Below are 21,185 nucleotides of genomic sequence, written 5' to 3'. Positions count from 1 at the left end.
GTGGTGGTCTGCTTTTTTGTGATGATATGTGACAGAAATCTCTGGGAAAAAAGCTACACAATCTCAGTACATTTTTTCTTAAAAGACCCACAGTCCTGAAAATAAACTTAATCTATAAATCTATAATAGAGTCATGTTAGAATAATGTTTATGTATGTACAAAATTGAATTAAAAAAAATTCGATTCGTATTTCGTTTTCTTTCGTTTAAATTTTTAAATAACCAGGAATTCCGTATTTTAAATCTACTTTAGATTTTGTTGAGCTTGGCGACAGTGAAATGGTGTGATTTTATTTAAGTACAATTAAACTAGAATCATTTAAAGCATATTTTTTATGTTATATAATATAAGGTAATGTGCCTATTCCCTTTCTAAATTACATCATCTAAAATTGATATTTGTTATTTAGTTATGCTACATTAAAATATCTCGGTTATGGAAAGAAAAGAAAGATGAAAGGCAAGTTCAGACTAGTTTTTTTTCCCCAAAGTGGGCAAAGGGAAAGTAGATTCTAGATCTAGAAATCTAGATCTTAAGTTGAAAGGACTGAAAAAGTAAATCTAAAGTCTAGATTCCAGATTAGATCTAGATCTTTAGGTCGATTTATAATATTTAGTAGGCTAGTAGATAACGGCCATGTTCGAGGTAAAAACCTGACCCAAAAACTTTCTGATACCAGGCAAATGCGATTTTGTTTAGCATACTGATAAGTTTTTAATTTATGGTGAATTAAATAGTTTAAAAGGTCATTTACTAATGTTAATTAAAAAGTAGAATGGTTTTCTTTTTGTTTTAATGGTTTTGCGATCTGATTGCTTGCTGTGTCTGCGTTGGTCTTACCTTGGTTTAAAAACAGTTAGTTTCAAATGCATTAAAAACTCAATTTTTGAAAAGTTTCCTCTTAGATAAAGAAAGTTTCCTGTGCTGACCACACTATCCCTTCATATGCCGAGGTCAATGAATCAGATGAAATCTACTTCATCTGCCCCCTGTGAAGAAGCCAGTTGCGGTCTTAAATTGCTTAAGTAGTATTGTTAATAGAAACATTAAGTAAGCACACATTAAATTATTTCACACCCTGATGCCAGTTTGCAAGTGGTTTTTACAAAAAAAAATATTCTAAATACATAATAAATATATGTAAGAAGTCAGAAGTAACATAACTTCATTAAAGTTAAATATTTATGTTTTTATGACAATGAAGTTAAAGTTACAAAGAATGTAAACAATATAATTTCTTTACTTGCAGAACTCATTCTATCTGGTTCATGTATTGCAAGCATTAGTATGATTTTTCATCTATCAAGTAAAGATATATGACATAATATGCTGAATACTTTGAACAATATTCTTTGAAAAAGTGGACATCTTCCTATGAATAGGCTAGAAGAATGATGATTAATGACCAGATGGTCCTCGAAGAGGACTATGATGAAAATTATGAACCAACAGAGAATGGTATGATTTGACTTAGTTTCATTAAAGTATTTACTTACATTTAAAATTCTTTTTTTTGTTTGATTAGCAAAAAGAAGTCTAACTAAAGATCATTCTTCTTCTTAGTTGTAAATTGTAATGTTGGACAGTATTTCCTCCAACACAGTTAAGTATTATGTATCAACTGTTATGTGCCATAAAGGCAGTCGATCACATTTTAGCCTGCTTTCCTTTCTGGATTTGCTTCCATAGCTTTATGGCAGCAGTTGTTTGATTTCGGAATTTTCTCCTAGATGGGATGCTGTCCACAACTATTAAGCCTCATCAGCCCAACTGTTCAAACTGTGGTCTTTACAGTTTAGTTGCTGAGGGCTTTACCAACCCTACCTTAGAGATCAGTAATTGCATTGAAATATCGAGCCATTGCTAACTTAAACTTTATCATATGGATTTTTTTGTGTGTAATCAGAACTTGATTAAATCACATTTTGTTATGGCTATCTTACATTCTTGGTAAAAATAATGAACTGAAGTATTTGACAACTCTACTTTTGACAATTACTACTTTTTATGTACATATAACCGGGACGGAGTGGTCTAGCGGTAGAGAGCTGGACTGCTAATCCGTAAGTCTCGAGTTCGAATCCGGGTTCAAGTCAGTAGACCGTCCCTGAGTCCACCCAACTCTGATGGGTACCTAGGGTAAGTAAAGGCGGCTGGGCATAGTGCTGACTACACTATCTCTTCATATGCCGAGGTCACAGAAACAAATGAACTCTACTTCACTTGCCCCATAGACCGTCAGGTTTGAAAGGGAAACTTTATGTACATATAAACAATTGTTTCTTATTTGCTATCTTACACTGGATATGTTGCTGTTTCATTTCTCAGAAATCATTGAATATGCAGCTTCAATAGGAATTGATGTAGATAAGGAACAACACCTACTATGGATTGCAAGAGAAGGAATAAACGCTCCACTTCCAGAAAACTGGAAACCATGGTATGGTCGTACATTTTTAATGTTTTAAAAATAGTAACATTAATAATATTATTGTATTAAAGCTCTCATGAGCTACTTATAAATGTAAGAATATTAGTTCGGTTTTCTATTCATTAGTTAAGGAAAAAAATTTCCTTTTATATCCTCAAGATAGAGTCTTATTAAGGATCTTCTTTCCTTAGCTACTTCATTTGATGTTTGTAACAGTTCCTGTAAAAGTGTATGTTGTACTTTCTCTTTCAGTCAAACTCCCACTGGAGATGTTTACTATTTTAACTTTGCCACTGGGGACAGCATATGGGACCACCCTTGTGATGAGTTTTACAAATCTATGGTTCTTGAGGAGAGGAAGAAGATATCGCCAGATAAAAATTTTGGTAAACAAAATAAGCACTCTAAACGAATAAAGTTGTGGCTTTATAGATTTAAAACCATCATTACCTCTCAAAAGTTTTAAATCTACAAAAGGGCAAGTTTTGTATGCATTTTGTTTTCTCCAATAATAGCTTGGCATTTCAATTTTATTACATAAGAACTTTTTTTTTAATATTAAAAAAAGGTAATAATAAAAAGAAAGTGAAAGGCAAGGAAGACAATAAAAAGAAAAAGGCAGGTGCATCGAGTTCTGGTACCGGTATAGGTGGTGGTGATGAGTTGGGTCCCTTGACAAAAGCTCCTGGTCAGAAGGTCAGATTTTACTGGGTTTTTTTTTTATAGATTAGTACAGTTTTTTAATAGTTTTTTTTCTTTAAAATATTTAATTCTTTGTTAATTTTTTTTTTTTAGTTACTTCAGCTCGTTGTTTGATTTTAAAATGAGCCTTTCAGTGTTTGAATGGAAAGCCAATTGAATTTTGTTGTTGATTTGGAAAAATTACGTTCATTTTTGTAGCTATTTTTGTTTTTTAACTACTATACTTCTTTCAAGTTTTTTTATATACATTAGTTAATCTAGACAACATACTTTTTTCACTTAAAGCAACTTCTTTTTTAACATATATACACATCTGAGATTTGGAATATCCAGTTACCTTATTAAATACATTTGATTTGTAAACAAATCATGAAATGAACTATTTTTTTCAGCTGTCTACATTGAACCCTCTCTCACTGAAAGCAGAACACAGTATTGGAACACCTCAACTGCACAGGAATAACCCTGGGCCCCTTGGGCCTGTCAAGTCTACAGATAGTTATGGTCGCGGATCTGTTGGTAATTCGCAACAGGTAACTTTATCAGTTCTTATTAGCTTAGCTTAATTTTTTTGTCAGCTCATTTAGTAATGAGTTTTTTTTTGGGTTTAGTGTTTTACAATTCTACTGAAAGTAATGTAGGTTGTTTTTTTAAAGTGTCTTTTTAAGTGATTGCTTGTAGCTTAAGCTGTAAAATTAAGCTCAAACCCAGAATGTGGAATGAGTAAATGCTGCTGTATTTAAGAGATTAAAACATGTTTGAGAAAAAAAAAGGATATATTTACTCTGCCATACACAAAGTTTACAGGAGGTATTATAATTGTGCAAAAAAACAAAATCAAGAATTTTACAATTTTCTGCGTTTTAAACCTCTCTGAGTAGAAAAATTAGTTTTGCAGCCCTGAGTGGAATCATTTGTCTACTTTTGATTTTTCAAAACCCAATAACTGTTTCAGATAAATAGACGAAATTTCACTTATAAGTAAAAGATTTAATTCTCTGCCTTCTGTCAAATTTTGAGTAATTTCTATTTAACGGAAATAGTACTTTACGTTATTTTTTATTTCTAAAAAATCGCACATTGTTTGCTATTCACTTGATGCACAAGATCCTATTCTATTTTATAAAGTCTAAATGATTAAAAATCATGTCTATATCCCTAGTTACCATCACCTGTAGTGTTATATAAGTATATTTGAGAAAATGCAAGTATCTCTTTACTTTAATAATGCTGCAGACACTTGGTTTAGAAAATAAGTGTATAATCACTTCCCTTAGTAATAAGAAAGTAAACAGGAAAATTTAAAACATATTTATGTAAAAGTGATTGTTTGTCAATATCAACCAGTCTAATGCAAGTCATTAGTTTAATATGAGTAATGTTGTGTCTTGAGATTATTTAGTGTTCAAGAAAATCAATGGTTATGTGGTCTTTTTCAGATGAGGGGAAGTTTCAACACTACATCTGGGTCCTACAACAAAAGTTTAAATGTTACCAGCAGTGTGACGATACCTGTCTATTCTGGGGATTATGAAGATGATGATGTAAGTTGTAGATCTGACTATAAAATAGCTGCCACAGTTGTGTGCCTAAATTAATTAGCAATAACCAAAATCCACATATTTTCATTGCTGAATTATTCAGTTGTACAAGTGTGTGTGTTTGTGTGTGTGTGGGGGGGGGGGGGGGATAACAGATTTTTATATATCTTGCTTATTTGTTCAGTTAAGTTGGATCAAAATAGTTTTAACCAATTCCAAATTAATAGAGTTGATATCATGCAGTTATTTTTAACACTTTTTGTTTTATTTTGTAGGAAAATGATCGACCTAGCATGAACAAATTCAATTTCGGGGACATTGCTGAATTGGGATATGAGGTTGGTTTACATTTACTGGATGTATTTTTTGCTGAAAATATGTTGGTTTATTGGGAGTATTTTTCTACTGAATTGGGATATGAGTTTATTGGATGTATTTTATGCTTAATTGGATGTATTTTTGTGGTGAATAGTGATATGAGGTTTGTTTATTGGATGAATTGTCCTATACATTTTTTTATTAGAACTCAGTGTTTGTTTAAAAAAAATAAGTTTTAAATTCTTTTAAAATAAAGCAGTTTGAAAGGTCAGATAGCTTTTGAACATAAAGGTAGAAGATACATTGTTTTTATTTAACTGTTCTCAGGAATCTGATCCAGAATCTGAGAACAAACTGAGATCTAAGAAAGATGAAACAGAGAGTGACAGTGATGACTACAACAAAGAAGTGGTGAGTGGACCTTTACTTTGTTGTCAATTATTATGATGTACAGCCACAACTTCAACTTCCCATTTTGATCTTTATCTACCATAGGGCCACCATGAAAAAAATACTTCAATTAATATTCAGCATGGTTCATTATTATAAAAAAGCAGACTTCAGATCTACTACTAGAACTTGTTAGGACAATTCTTTACCTGATAGCAAGGGAGGCAACAGATGCTATTCTGCTGATGCTAAATGTTGTGTTTACATAAATAAATATTTCACATAAGGGGACAGAGTGGTCTAGCAGTAGAGAGCTGGACTGCTAACCCGTAAGTCTCTAGTTAGAATCTGGGTTCAAGTCAGTAGACCGTCCCTGAGTCCACCCAACTCTGATGGGTACCTAACTCACGTTAGTGGGCATAGGGCTGACCACACTATCTCTTCATATGCTGAGGTCACAGAAACAAAAGAACTCTACACTTCACTTGCCCTATAGACCGTCAGGTTTGAAAAGGAACTTTACTTTACTAAATATATCACATATGATACAAAAAGTAAAACAGAAATTGAAGTTATACTTATATAAATTAGATTCATAAATATTTTAAAAGTTTAGAAAAATGTCTTGTGCCTTATGTTTTGCCATAATTCCTTCACTAAAAGTATTAGAAATAGTTGTTAAATTTCTGTTTTTCTTATCTAGGACTTTGGCTTAGACAAGAACCTGTCTGAAAAGTTGATGGAGTTTGAGAACTTAGAACCAGGTCTTAGGGGATCCCTTGAGAAGGTGAATTATCATTTGTGAAATAGTGGCATGTTTTTGCTTAGTGTTTTTTGCGCTAAAATCCCTTTTGGAATATATTTTTGATTGCTAATTTGTCTGTTATGACTTTAATCACAATCACATAATCCAACCACTGTAATTTCTAACAGTGGTGTCAAAGATAATTTGTTTAAATTTTAGTTTCCATATTAAACATTTGATATTTAACACTTTGCCTGCGTTGTTTGGAAGTGGCCGAATCAGTATTTTCTTTTTAGTGTGTTTATGAAATAGATGTAGTTTAGCTTTTAAATTATTATAAAAACAATTTCTCTAGATAATCAGATATTTTCTTGCATTGTTTGTTGCTGTTTATTTATTTTCTAACTTATTTATTAACCATTAGATGAACAGAGTTGGCAGTAGTTTAGGCCAGGTAAGAACACAACTTTAAATAGCTGTTTAACACCTTTCAAAAATGCCAGCAGGACTTTACAGTTTTATTGCATCACGATTTTTTTTGTCTGCCATTATCAATATTCTGGTCAGGGTTAGGATTCAGGTGAGGCCCCTGCATTAAGTTAGGGACAGAATTTGTGGGATTCAGTTCAGGCCCATGCATTAGTTAGGGACAGAATTTGTGGGATTCAGGTGAGGCCCATGCATTAAGTTAGGGACAGAATTTGTGGGATTCAGTTCAGGCCCATGCATTAGTTAGGGACAGAATTTGTGGGATTCAGGTGAGGCCCATGCATTAAACTAGGGACAGAATTTGTGGGATTCAGGTGAGGCCCATGCATTAAGTTAGGGACAGAATTTGTGGGATTCAGGTGAGGCCCATGCATTAAGCTAGGGATAGAATTTGTGGGATTCAGGTGAGGCCCATGGATTAAGTTAGGGACAGAATTTGTGGGATTCAGTTGAGGCCCATGGATTAAGTTAGGGACAGAATTTGTGGCATCATGTTTCAAAGAATTGGCAACAAATTTATCCTGCTGACATTTTGATAAACAACTAAATTTCTAAAAAATTTTTAACATCGTTTTTCACAGCCAAGTTTTTAAAAATTCAAAGTGGTGAAATTTATTTAAGAGTCTAATGGTCAAAGATTTAACAGCATGTCTGTTCCATAATCACAGTTTTATTTCTAACTTTGGTAATATTTTTAATATAGGGTGTTATGAATTAACCATATATGGTCTATTAAATAATGTAAAAGCAATATATTTTGCATGTAATCTTCCCAATTTGAATTTTGGCAATGACAAGTAGTAAAAATTAATATAAATTACTCGCTGGATTAAAGGAGCTTATTTAATATGCATATTAAAGCTGCTTTTTGCACTTTTAAATGCCTTAATTTATTATTAACAATTATTTTAGCTTTCTTTCTATTATAATTAGTGACATGTGGTTTTCAACACTTTAGCATTCTTCATGTGATGATAGTAACAGTATGCATATTGTGAGAAATATCAGAGTTTTATTACTGATTTTCAAGTTTGTGTTCAATTCAAAATGGTATTTTCAGGTTATCATTATTGATATGTTGTGCTGTTGCTATTCTTTGGATTTACAATATTTTTCTGTTTTTAATAAACAAATGTTTACATTTATGTAGACATACATATTTACACAATATATCAGCACCAAGTTACATACCTTCTTATAAGTTAGTGCTCAATTTTCTATTACCACCAGTGCAGCACCAAAGTTTATGTTTAGGTCTAGTCCATGTATTATATTAAAAGTAACTAATAATCCCTTTTCTATCCTGATGGTTCATGGGGCAAATGAAGTAGAGTTCACTTGTTTCTACCTTGGCAAATGGACAGTGTGGTCAGCACTATGCCCAGCTACTTTCCTTAACATGAGTTAGCTACCTTTCATAGCTGGGTGGACTCATGGATGTGCTACTGACCTGAAGCATGATTTTAACTTGAGACTTTCAAATTAACAATTTAGCTCTCTACTGCTAGACCACACTGTCCCCCTTGTAGTACATACACATGCCCAAACTTCTTTGTACAGTTGTACTGAGTTTAGATTAATATTATTGATCAATTTCATTAGTAAATTTTTGTTGAAACATACAGTTCAGAATAATTTTGATTCTATGATATTAAAAGATATATGTTCAATAAGTTCCATCAAACTGTATTGCTCTCCTTTTTTCTACACTGGTGTAATTAAACTCTTGAATATTAACTACACTCATTTTACTTAAAGGAATTGAGATATTACAGTTAACTGCAGTAAATTCTAGAATGTATTTTATTGACATCTTCAGCATACTATGAACATAATTTAAAACTTTTGTAAGAAACAGCATAACAAATAATACATAGATAATGCAAAATGATCAATACTTGTTGCAATATGTGTATTAATTATATATTTTTTGTATGTCATAAAATGGTTTGAGAAACATAGTTTTTATACATTGTGTATGTCTACTGTATTTTGCAATACTTTAATGCTTCTAGGACATTGATGGCACGTTATCATTGAAGTCTACTGCTAGGGATGAATCTCCAAGGGGCAAAATTTCTCCTTTAGATATAGATGCTGAGAGAAGGAGAAAAGCAGATTTGGCTGCAGCATCTGCGGAAAGGTAGTCTCCCTTTATTTGATAAAAAGTTATTGTTTTTTATAATGGAAGTGAGGGATTTTTAAAACTTATAATTTTGGAAACTCATTTAAAGAATTAAATGATGTTGTATTGTTAACTGTTTTTAAAGTTTAATGTTTTTTTTAGCAAGTTGATACTATTGTGTGATCTTAAAATAATTTTCACTGACATATTTTAAAATAATGCTTTTATAGTAAAAAGATCAATCTCAAAGAAATACAGTTCAAGGAAATGAAAAGTGTTTTAAAATATTACTTTCTTTAAAGAAGAGCTCAGGAACAGTTTTTAAAAGATGAAGAGTTCAAAATTGCCACAGCCAATGAGAAAGCTCTTCAAGAGATGCAAGAGAAATTAGAAAGGGAGTTAGAGAATGCTAAACTTGAACTCTTGGAGGTAAGTAGAAAATTTACACAGGTTTACATCTATTTTATAAACTATGTAGACATTAATTGTCATTAACTGATTGCATAAAAAACAACCTCAAGAGTATCAGATTTGTTTTTCTTTGGTTGTGTTTCAACAATTCTATTTAACAAGGAATAAAAAATATTACATTTTTCTAAAAAAATAATTCTGAAAATAGATTGATGTGTCTGTTAATATAAGATAAAGATAAATAGTAATAAAATGGGTAGTGTTAGTATCCTCACAAGTTGAAGACGATTACAGTGTAATCCTTTAATTTGTGAGAATACTAACAGTACATGTTTTATTATTATTTGCATGAACATCAATGCGGCTACCATTTTTATTTATTTATTATTATTATTTAATTTATTTATTAGGATAAAGACAGAAGGTTAAAGAAGCTGAAAGATGATATTAAAAAAGAAGCAGAAGAGGAAGAGAGGAAGATCAGGGCAGAGAAAAGAGAAGTGATCAGGTACTACCACCAAAACATTCTGGTCCATTTACTTTAAAAATGGTTGACTAATCAGCCACCAAGACCAAAATATTCTGGTCCATTGATTTTAAAAATGGTTAACTAATCAGTCACAAAGCCCAATATATTCTTGTCCATTTACTTTTACACTGGTAGACTTATCAGTTTGTGGTCAGTTTTTTAAATTTATCCAGCAAATTTGTTTGGACATTTTTCTGTAGGCCAGTGGTTCAGTTTTATTTTTAACACATTTTTACACTTATTACATAGATTTTCCACTACTTTAATATTTTTTGTATTACTTGTAGTGATATTTTAATATAAAGAAAGTAGTTTGAGGTAGAGGCTAATAATATTGATACAAGGAGAATTATCTTAACAAAATAGCTTCTTGATGATTTAATTATTATATATTCTAGATAACTATTTGCTTGATTTAAGTGGCCTTGTTCCTAATTTCATTAATAAGTTATACATTCCTTGCTAGATATAACAGACATGTAAACTTTTTTTTTGTCTTTGTAGTTCTTGCTTAAACTACAATGGGGTCTTCAATAAACAATATCCCACTCCTCGGGTGGTGGATGGTGGGGGGGGGGGGGGGTCATACTCTTGTGTGTGGAGGTTGGGGGGAGGAGGTTGTTGTTGAAACTATGTTGGGGGGTGTAGGCTGAAATGCAACATGATTTTAGTGTCAAAGAGTCTTGGCTGTTTATGACAATGGGGGATATAAAAAAAATCAGTTTATGACAATGGGGGATTTAAAAAAATAATCCAAAACGTATGATGGAACTGGTGGCATTGGTTTTTCAGCAATAGTAACCTGGGTTAGTTATTGTGTTTAGGGATATCAACTAAGGAAATAGCTGAGATTTGTGAGCTTCTGTTATTTGTACTTGCACATCTGCCTCTCCTGTTAGCAAATTACAAGAGGAGCTGAATAATGCTAGGGAAAAGGAAAAAATCCAGTTAACGAATTCTCAAGAGCTCGACTTGGCAAATCTCCGTAACCAACACAGCTCAGTGATAGCCCAGAAAGAAGCTGAGTTGCGGTAAATGGTGACTCCCTAAATGTTTGAATAGGGCTGGTAAGTAGGTCACCAACCAGTTCTATGGCCCGTGCAGGTTTTATTGAGCCATAGAACTGGTTGGTGACCTACTTACCAGCCCTATTGTTGTGGCAGCTGACACCCTGCATGGTTTTAAAGCATTTTGTTGTCGTTTTCATCTGAGTTTTGGACAAAATATGTTCATGCTTTGGTTGCTACAGTTTTTGTTTTGCTTTGTATTAATTACTAACTTTAAAAAAAATATGGTGTAATGTTATGATAAAAAAAACAACTACTCACTTATTCACTGTGCTAAAGAATTATTATGCATGTTTGCTTTTAATCAGGCCTTTCACACATCCTCATCAACAGCTGGTCTGCACTCATCATGTGTACTAAAAATAGATCCAGTTTATCTATGTAAATGTACAGCTATGTGCTTACTTAAAAGCCTAATAAAATAAACTAAAACTATCAAGTCAGAACATACTATCTGACAATCCAGATGTGAATACATGTAAAAGGGTTGAAAGAGGTTTCTTTACTGAAATAGCAATATTGACATAGGGTTGTTTCAATTTCTAGGGTAAAAACTGCTGTCTTTTCAAGGGCTCTATTCTGTACCGGTGTCTACCCTTGGTGTTGAAATACAAATTTTTGCCACTATTGCTATAGAAGTAAATACAGAAGCTTGCTAGATAAATTGTTGTGTTTTTGTTTTTTGATGTAGTGTAAAATGGCACTTTAGTAACATGAACTAACTAGCCACAAAGACAATCCCTAAAAGACTTATGTGTAAATCCGTTTTCCATAATTTGTTACATTTAATTATTAATCTTCTTCTTTGTTCTTAATTTTAGTGTTGGAAGAGATTCCCTCCAACTTAGTATTATGTGTCAACTTCTTGTGTGCCATACAGGCAGTTAACTCTGATTTCAGCGTGCTTTTCTTATTTATTAATGATTGAAAGCATCCTATAACTATATATTCAGAAAATATCATCAAGGCACACTTGAAGTATTATTTCTGTCTTAGAAAAAAACTTACTTGGAGGTGGAAATAACAATTTTCTATCAAATTTCAATGTTAAATACTTCAACTTAAATATGAACATTCCTTGTTATAATAATAGAAAATCTAACACTGTAACTAGTTTGACTGTTATGATGATGTAACAGTAACTGATGTGTATGGATGTGATAACAAATCTGTTGTACTTGTAACATATCTTTTACCTGGTGATGTAAATATTTGTGGTGTTATACTTGTAATAACGAAGCAAAGAAGCTGCATAGAAGCACATACACACATTACATGCCACTACAAAATAAACACTCGTCGCTTTTCCTTATGTAGTATTAGGTGAAGGGGTTAAAGGTTAACAGCTTGCTCATTTCCTGTTTCACAACTAAGCTCTAAAATATATGATGTTCTGCTTCGTGATTTTGTCTATAACTGTCAAGCACGCTGCCATAATTGTTGAAATTTATACTGCCTGTCACCATTGTGTTCAGTGTTTAAGTATAATATTTTTTGTGTTTGTCTCATTCTTGGTATGGCTTCACTATAAACATACTGCTCATCTTGAGCTTACATTGCACTCTATCAGCATTTTAAAAAGCTGACATTTATATTCTGTCAGTAATATTGTTACTAATTATGTGAGGCTAATTTTGTTACTAATTTTGTGTTACTAATTATCCAATTTTTCAAAAAACAGGGCAAAACACAATTATGAAATTTGTTTCAATGTTATTTCCAAAATATTTGTTGTATCTTATTGTAATACTTTTGGAGTCTAAACATTTGTGTGAGGACAAAGAATAATGTACAGCCATCACTGTCCTTACACAATCTATTGCTTAAGTCACTTTTTTCAAGGTATAGATCACACACTTCTATATGATAGGATATCTGTTGATATGATAAACAAATTAAAAATATTTTAAAAATACAATTCCACTCCAATATAATTTAAATAACATCATTTTTATGACTTGGGCAATTATTAGATTAGTGGTGTTTTTAAAGTGAAAAATTGGTATGTAAAAGGTTTAATTAGTTAAAAAACTATTAATTCTTTTAGAAGAGAAATATAACATTAGAAAAAAAATATTTGTGAAATTGGACGCTTGATATAAAATTAAATTAGCATAAGTGCAAGTCATATGTAGTAGGTGGAACGTAATTGTGAAATTCCTGAAATTTATTTTATTTTTCATCAACAGAGAGCAGATGGACAAGGCTCTACAGAAGCTTAGAGATGAGGTCAGCAATTTACAGAAGGAAGAGCAGGAGAAACTGGAGGAAGAGAAGAAGAAAGCTCTGGAGAAGTTAGCTAAGCAGGTGAGTTTTGTTAACAAACTTCAGTGTTAGAGAAGTTAGCTAAGCAGGTGAGTTTTGTTAACAGACTTCAGTTCTAGAGAAGTTAGCTAAACAGGTGAGTTTTGTTAAAATTAACAAACTTCAATTCTAGAGAAATTAGCTAAACAGGTGAGTTTTGTTAACAGACTTCAGTGTTAGAGAAGATATGTAAGCAGGTGAGAATTGTTAACAAACTTCAGTTCTAGAGAAGTTAGCTAAGCAGGTGAGTTTTGTTAACAATCTTCAATTCTAGAGATTTTATGTAAGCAGGTGAGTTTTGTTAAAATTAACAAACTTCAATTCTAGAGAAATTAGCTAAGCAGGTGAGTTTTGTTAACAAACTTCAGTGTTAGAGAAGATATGTAAGCAGGTGAGAATTGTTAACAAACTTCAGTTCTAGAGAAGTTAGCTAAGCAGGTGAGAATTGTTAACAAACTTCAGTTTTAGAGAAGTTAGCTAAGAAGGTGAGAATTGTTAACAAACTTCAGTTCTAGAGATTTTATGTAAGCAGGTGAGAATTGTTAACAGACTTCAATTCTAGAGGAGTTATGTAAGCAGGTGAGAATTGTTAACAAACTTCAGTTCTAGAGAAGTTAGCTAAGCAGGTGAGTTTTGTTAACAGACTTCAGTTCTAGAGAAGTTAGCTAAGCAGGTGAGAATTGTTAACAAACTTCAGTTCTAGAGAAGTTATGTAAGCAGGTTAGAATTTTTAACAAACTTCAGTTCTAGAGATTTTATGTAAGCAGGTGAGAATTGTTAACAAACTTCAGTTCTAGAGAAATTATGTAAGCAGGTTAGAATTTTTAACAAACTTCAGTTCTAGAGAAATTATGTAAGCAGGTGAGAATTGTTAACAAACTTCAGTTCTAGAGAAGTTATGTAAGCAGGTGAGAATTGTTAGCAAACTTTAGTTAATAGCTTGAGAGAAGTTATGTTAGCAGGTAAGAATTGTTAAAAATACTTCAGTTAGTAGCTTTAGGGAATTTATCTAAGTAAATGAGAAGTGTAAAAAAAAACGAGTTAGTAAAATTTTTTGAAAAGATGAGTAGTGTTGAAATACTTCAATTTGTAGTAGCTCGAGAGAAGTGAGTTTTCTAATGTGAGTAAAGTTGTCAAATGTTTTAAATTATTACTTTAATTTAAGGTTGACAACATGATTGCGTCTGAGAAAGCCAAGCTTGAGGATGAGCAGAAAATTCAGGTGGACTCCCTGCGCAAGAAACACGACTCCGAGATAGAGAGGCTGCGCCAGGAGCTGGACCGGCGGCACAAGGAGAGGCAAGACAGCCTGCGGTCTGAGCTAGCAGAGACCCACAAACAGGTTGGAGTGGAGTCTTAGCTCCTTGAGTTATTAACATTGTCCAACTTTGGGTGTTTTTGCCAGAATCAGTTTTTCAATTTGTTCGTAATAAGATGTTTTACTTTAAATGAATTGCTGATTGACATGAAATTGTTTTTGTTGAGGTTGTAATAGTTTTTAGCGCAATTTCCATTCTGGAGAATTGCGTTTATTAACCCGTCATTTCTGGATGTATGAATGTATGGATGGATGGATGGATGTGTGTCCGCAGCTTTAAGTCGTATCTCCTCCTCAACGAAGCAATATCGATGACTAGTTCCAAAAGCAATTATGTTAAGCAAGTTACGAGGATGAACATAGGCCATAAAAATTACGGGTTTCTTTCATGGATTTCCCGGAAAAGCCAAAAAACCTCGAAAAAAAGCAGTTTTTGGCCCATATCTCGGCAACCAGACCACTAAGCGACTTGAAACATGTACCAATCGATTCCTGCCATAATTTAGAACAATATTGCCGAAGAAAGTTTTCAAAAATATCCTTTCGTTCGGTCACAAAATTTTTTTTGAATTAATTAAAATTTGAACCGAATTAGTAGGCATTTTTTCCAACCACACCACACGCGTCATCACGTTCAATAGCTGCGCCATTGCGTTCCATGGCTGCGCCATCACGTTCAGTAAGCGCAATGGTTTTTAGTCATGTAACTCTATTGTAAATATAACATGTAAAATACTGAAAAAAATTAATAAAAAACGTTTAAATAACTAACCAATGGTTTTACTAACCCTGCTCTTGATTTACGCTACGACATAGCTATTTTTAGATAACATAAGGAAATTGTGCTAAAATTGTCACTAGACTTTTTAATTACCTTGTTTGTAAGTGTTGTGTCAAATATTTCTTGTGTGTTTCTTGATATATCCTGTGTTGTATTAGATATTTTCTGTATTGTTACTGTGTTTTATTAGATATTTTCTGTGTGTAGTATTCGATATTTCCTATGTTGTATTAAATACGGTCTGTATTGTATTAGACATTTAATGCGTGTATTAGATATTTCCTGTGTGTTGTATTACATATTTCCTGGGTGTTTAATTAGATATATCTTGGGTGTGGTATTAGATACTTCCTGTGTATTGTATTAGATATTACCTATAATTTCTTGTAAGACTTATTTTCTAGTTCACCTAGATATTTTGTTTTATCTGCTAAGGTTAGCTCTAACTTTAATATTTTTGTATTGCACTTATTTAAACACCCAATCCAAACATCTAGGTTGTTGCTGTCTAACTTTTGGTAAAAAGATATGGCATATGTTATGTTGATAGTTGTTAAGTCTTCTATGTCAAAGTTCAGGGAGGGTATATGTTGGAGTTAGTATTTGTTAAGTGTTCAATGATCTACAGTTGTATTGGTTTCTTGAGAAAATATCAAAGCTGAAGGGGTGTATATATTGGTATTTGTTGAGTTTTCAATGTTGTTGAGTCATCTATGTTTATTGATCTACAATTGTCTTGATGTTTTTAGCAAATGTCAAAGTTGAGGGAGGAGCTAATCAAACTACAAGAAGAGGAAAAAGAAACAGAAGAGCATGAACTCAAAGCTGCCAGAGAAAGACAAAAAGCCATCAATGACTTGGAGAAAGGAGTAAGGAATTTTCTTTTATATTATTGTCCACACTTTAATATACTTCTTCATTCTTTTGTAAGTATGTATTTCTTAAAATTGTGTCTAAGTCAGTATAAATAAGTTAAGTCCCATTTTTGAAGATGGTACATAGGGAGGAATAGTTTGTTCAGCACTCAGGGATATTCTACAGCCGTGAACCTGGATTTGAACTTGAGACTTTTGGGTTAGCAGTCTTTTTGTCTAGTGCTCTACCACTAGGCCACGCCATCCCAATTTAAGTCAGTATGGGTTATTGGAATTGGTTAAGGGTTTGTAGAACTAGAAGTGCTACTTGAGTCAGTGATAATTTGGAATGGAACATGAGTGAGTGATTGTTTAGAATGTGACTCAAGTTTTGACAGTTGGGACATGTTTTAAAATCTTCAGATGGGTGAGACTTTGAGTGATAATTTGGAATGGAACATGAGTGAGTGATTGTTTAGAATGTGACTCAAGTTTTGACAGTTGGGACATGTTTTAAAATCTTCAGATGGGTGAGACTTTGAGTGATAATATGGAATGTCACATGAGTGAGTGATTGTTTAGAATGTGACTCAAGTTTTGACAGTTGGGACATGTTTTAAAATCTTCAGATGGGTGAGACTTTGAGTGATAATATGGAATGTCACATGAGTGAGTGATTGTTTAGAATGTGACTCAAGTTTTGACAGTTGGGACATGTTTTAAAATCTTCAGATGGGTGAGACTTTGAGTGAGCGCACAGCTAACCTGAAACAGGAACATAAAAAACAGCTGGCCAACCTCAGCAAGGAACATGAAGAGCAGCTCCGCAAACTGAAGGAACAGTATAAAGAGAAGGTAACTAGAGTTTATAGAAGGCTAACTACAGTTTAAAGAGAAGGTAACTAGAGTTTATAGAAGGCTAACTACAGTTTAGTTTAAAGAGGAGGTAACTACAGTATAAAGAGAAGGTAACTAGAGTTTATAGAAGGTTAACTACAGTTTAAAGAGAAGGTAACTACAGTATAAATAGAAGGTAACTAGAGTTTATAGAAGGCTAACTACAGTTTAGTTTAAAGAGGAGGTAACTACAGTATAAAGAGAAGGTAACTAGAGTTTATAGAAGGTTAACTACAGTTTAAAGAGAAGGTAACTACAGTATAAATAGAAGGTAACTAGAGTTTATAGAAGGTTAACTACAGTTTAAAGAGAAGGTAACTACAGTATAAAGAGAAGGTAACTACAGTATAAAGAGAAGGTAACTAGAGTTTATAGAAGGCTAACTACAGTTTAAAGAGGAGGTAGCTACAGTATAAAGAGAAGGTAACTATAGTATAAAGAGAAGGTAACTATAGTTTATAGAAGGTTCTTCTTCTTCGTTCTTAATTTTTAGTGTTGAAGGGGATCGAGATTTATCTGCCAGTGGGTTTGAACTCGAGACTTTGTTCGAATTTATCAACCATGAGCTTTTTGCCGACTCGACCACGCCTCCAACACAATTAAGCGTTACGTGTCAACTGGTTATGCGCCATTGAGGCCATTGACTCCGATTTCAGCCTGCTTTTCTTTTTGGATTTGCTTCCATAGCCTTTGTCCAACCAAGAACAAACTACAAGGCAGCAGTTGTTTAATTTTGGAGTTGTCTCTCCTAGAAGAGTTGCTGTCCCCAGCTAACGAGCCTCATCTGCCCGAGGGTTCGAACTCGAGACTTTTCGGTATAGCAACCATGAGCTTTACCGACTCGACCACGCCGACCCCTTATAGAAGGTTAACTACAGTTTAAAGAGAAGGTAACTATAGTTTAAAGAGGAGGTAGCTGCAGTATAAAGAGAAGGTAACTAGAGTTTATAGAAGGTGAACTACAGTTTTAAGAAAAGGTAACTACAGTATTTTGAGAAGGTAAATACAGCTTAAAGAGGAGGTAATAAAGTTTAAAGAGAAGGTAACTATAGTATAAAGAGGAGGCAATTACAGTTTTAAGAGAATGTAACTTCAGTTTAAAGAGAAGGTAAATACAGTTAAATAAGTAGGTATCTTGATAGTTTGAATGTATAGACAGCCATCAGCATATCTAGTTCTAGTACTACCAGGTATTACCACTGACAATGACATAACTCCTTTTTGCTCTGAGTGCCAGGTCTTAAAAAATAACGTCATTGTTTGGAAGTGGAAAACATTTTTTTATTACAATGATTAAAACTTTGTATTTGTCATCAGATAAGTCAAACATAAAGTTTGTATTGAAAATGTGTCACATTTTTAAGTATGATTTGAACATTAAAATTATAATATCCGTAATTTTATACCCCCCCCCCCCACAGATTCAAATAGAGCAGGATAATCTGGCAGCCGAGCTAGAGAAAGAGAAGGCACTGCTGCAGCGCCAGCATGATAAAGAGGTGGAGGAAATCAAGAAGAATTTTCAGATTAAGAAGGAAAGTTTGCAGGATCAGCTGGACGATGAGGTAGGTAGACATTTTAAATTTTATGGTTGATAGTCTTGAGGTTTATGTTTAGTTTAGGGTAGGGAAGTCATTTTATGTTTAGATTAGGATATAGGTAGTGTCATTGTTTGATAGTCATATGGTTTATGTTTAGTTTTAAGTAGTCATTTTATGTTTAGATGAATATATAGTTAGTGTCATTATCTAGATTGAATGTTCATATTTTCTCTATTTAGATTAGGATATAGATAAAGTCACTGTCTAGATTAGGATATTAAAATGGTCCCTAGCTAAAGTCACTGTCTAGTATTTAATTAGGATATTTATATGTTCCTATTAGATAGAAATTTACATTCAAATGACAGGTGTAATAAAGTTAAATTTGATTTCTCAAGAGTCAACAAAACAGCCCAACATTTTTATGTTCCCAAACACAAACACTGCAAATTATTTTCTCAAACACCACAACTATTGTTACTATCTGTTTTTATTGTCTAAAAAATGAAAAGTTCCAAAGGATTTTTGACTTAAATAACACAAGTTTCAAGCACTGATTTCTGGTTTTATTTCTAACACAACAGGAAGAAGAACTGAAAGAAAAAAAGGCTGACATTGAAAGGAAAGCAAGTTATGTTGAAAAGGCTTTAAAATCTATTGAATCTCAGGTATCTTTGAATTTTTCATTTGCTTTGTTTATATTATATTTTGTCTAGTTCTATCAGTTCTTGTTCATAATACCCATAGTTAGATATATTAAAGCAAGATGATAATACTGTGTAGTTACTTAGATACTGAGTATGACTCGTCATCTGTATGATTATATTGTTGACATGTATTTTGCAGGAAAAATTGTTGGAAGAAAGAAGAAAAAAATTTGCTGCAGATAAAGAGAGGTTGGAACAAGATCATGATGTGGGTAGTTTGGTCATTTTCTTTTTTTCGTTTTTCTTTTTCTTTTGGGATATTATTATCCTACATAAAATAATAAAAAGAACTTCTTAATTATATAAAATACAAGCCGACCCGCGACATATCATATGCCGCTATTTAGTTGTTTTATTTTCTACTTTTCAGTAATTCATAATTTATGAATTCAACAGTACCAATGCTGCCACTGAAAATAAATATTTGCTTTAAAACACTATCAGTAGGTCGTTAAGGACGTTACCCCCCCCCCTTCCCCCCCCCCCCCCCCCCCCCGTGAAAGCAGCCTCCTCTTAGTTACCTCCCCTAAGTTTAAAATCGTTTCAAACTAAATTTTGGTGTTTCCTAGGGTATCCAAGAAGAGAATTATATATATATCTTAAAATTATTAAATATTAGTTATTAGTTGAATTTTAGAAACACAAGCCTCAACATTTCTTAAACAGGAAGCTTTAGGTGCAAAAGTTTCTTCCCTTGGAGCAGCAGAACTTGAAAGGATGAGAGAAGAGAGGAGACAACTACTACAGGAGCTGAGAGAAGAACAAGGGAAGCTAGACACTACCAAGCAGGAGAGGAAAGGCTTGGAAGGGGAGGTCATCAAGTTGAAAATGTCTAGAGACCAACAGAATAAAAAACTGATGTAAGACAATATCTTTTTTTCTGTTAAACTTCTTTTTTTTTTTACTTCTCTTCAATGTTTTGTTTCATTTTATTCTGTGCAAGTTTTTCTATTATTAATATTTTTTTGTTATGATTACTGTTTTATATCGATTTAAAATTTCATTTAGCATCGAGAATTAATATTTTAATTGAGAACTCTTTTAAGTACTTCATTCACAAATGAGCTCAGATTGTCACAATGTAAATTGAGCTTGTTTCAATTATAATAATAAGTAACATAAGTGGTTTACAATTTATTTGGTTTTTTAGAGAAAAAAAATTGTTTAAAATCATTTATTTAATAATAAAAATAATAGCTTCTTTCAGAACTTTGGGTAGAATGATTAAAAAAATGTTAGGTGCAACTAACTTTTTAACACCTATTTAAGTTAATTAGCCACTTGTATGTAAAATAAAACAGCTTTGTTTTTATAAATTTATGCAGGGAGATAAGAGGAAGGGTTGAACAAAAACTCAAAGAATTTGAAAACCTTCAAGACAAGTTTGAGAAAGAAACAGATAAAGCTAGTTTCCTTAGAGCGGAGAGTTCTCGTGCTGCCCCTTCAGCGTCTGCTTCTCCTACCAAACTTAGCATGACTGACCTCCAGACCAGCCCATTTCGGGATAATTTATTACGGGTCACAGATGATTTCGAGGATGATTTCGATTTAGGTTGGTTTAATATCTTTTATAAATTATGAAAATAACACCACAGATTCCAGAGTTACACTTAGTAATCAGATTTAACTTATATTGAACAAAATAATTGAAAAATTTAGAAAAGTGTAGGACAAACAAATCATTTTTTTTATTTCCTTAACAAACTTGAGAATAACAAAAATAAAATAGATAATCAAAATTTTACAAAGCTTTTGTTAATAATGTTGATTTGTCAGTATTTTATATGGTATAATCTAACCAAAATAAATGTTATTACAGTGTCTTTTAGTGTAAGGGTGAAAGACATTGACAGATGTATGGTATTTTTATTGCATGATTTGTTTCTCAGAGTAGCCTAGACTAAAAATATGTGGTATTAGAATTATATGATTACATACACTGGATCTGAATTTTATTCTTCAATTTTCAGGTTTATCTAAACCCAAGACCTTGCTGAGGGTAAGTGAACTAGATAATTGATTTTTTTTTAAACA

The 21,185-nt window shown here is 32.6% G+C and overlaps 1 protein-coding gene across 4 annotated transcripts in view; it reads left to right on the top strand.

The window, feature by feature from the left end:
* The first annotated feature begins 246 nt into the window (after positions 1-246).
* The window catches only part of LOC131936283 (centrosomal protein of 164 kDa), a 30,020-nt gene continuing 9,081 nt past the window's right edge, over positions 247-21,185 (top strand). The window contains exons 1-25 of one of the 4 annotated variants that reach the window (XM_059293199.1): positions 247-282; positions 1,251-1,459; positions 2,330-2,441; positions 2,685-2,818; positions 3,001-3,128; positions 3,527-3,667; positions 4,574-4,678; positions 4,951-5,013; positions 5,321-5,404; positions 6,087-6,170; positions 6,553-6,582; positions 8,633-8,760; positions 9,045-9,171; positions 9,564-9,661; positions 10,582-10,713; positions 12,939-13,056; positions 14,219-14,395; positions 15,902-16,021; positions 16,739-16,861; positions 18,325-18,468; positions 19,029-19,112; positions 19,291-19,359; positions 19,818-20,011; positions 20,477-20,703; positions 21,122-21,150. In XM_059293199.1, coding sequence (XP_059149182.1) covers positions 1,393-1,459; positions 2,330-2,441; positions 2,685-2,818; positions 3,001-3,128; positions 3,527-3,667; positions 4,574-4,678; positions 4,951-5,013; positions 5,321-5,404; positions 6,087-6,170; positions 6,553-6,582; positions 8,633-8,760; positions 9,045-9,171; positions 9,564-9,661; positions 10,582-10,713; positions 12,939-13,056; positions 14,219-14,395; positions 15,902-16,021; positions 16,739-16,861; positions 18,325-18,468; positions 19,029-19,112; positions 19,291-19,359; positions 19,818-20,011; positions 20,477-20,703; positions 21,122-21,150 — 2,718 coding nt within the window. In that variant the 5' untranslated portion in view covers positions 247-282; positions 1,251-1,392. Of the gene's footprint in view, positions 353-1,250; positions 1,460-2,329; positions 2,442-2,684; positions 2,819-3,000; positions 3,129-3,526; positions 3,668-4,573; positions 4,679-4,950; positions 5,014-5,320; positions 5,405-6,086; positions 6,171-6,552; positions 6,583-8,632; positions 8,761-9,044; positions 9,172-9,563; positions 9,662-10,581; positions 10,714-12,938; positions 13,057-14,218; positions 14,396-15,901; positions 16,022-16,738; positions 16,862-18,324; positions 18,469-19,028; positions 19,113-19,290; positions 19,360-19,817; positions 20,012-20,476; positions 20,704-21,121; positions 21,151-21,185 lie in introns of all 4 variants that reach the window. The other 3 variants (XM_059293198.1, XM_059293200.1, XM_059293201.1) reach the window with 3 other exon arrangements.

Source organism: Physella acuta, unplaced genomic scaffold (assembly GCF_028476545.2).
Source record: "Physella acuta isolate Inbredline_101_S28 unplaced genomic scaffold, ASM2847654v3 ptg000174l, whole genome shotgun sequence".
Classification (NCBI taxonomy): domain Eukaryota; kingdom Metazoa; phylum Mollusca; class Gastropoda; family Physidae; genus Physella; species Physella acuta.
This window is presented reverse-complemented; position numbering and strand designations above follow the sequence as displayed.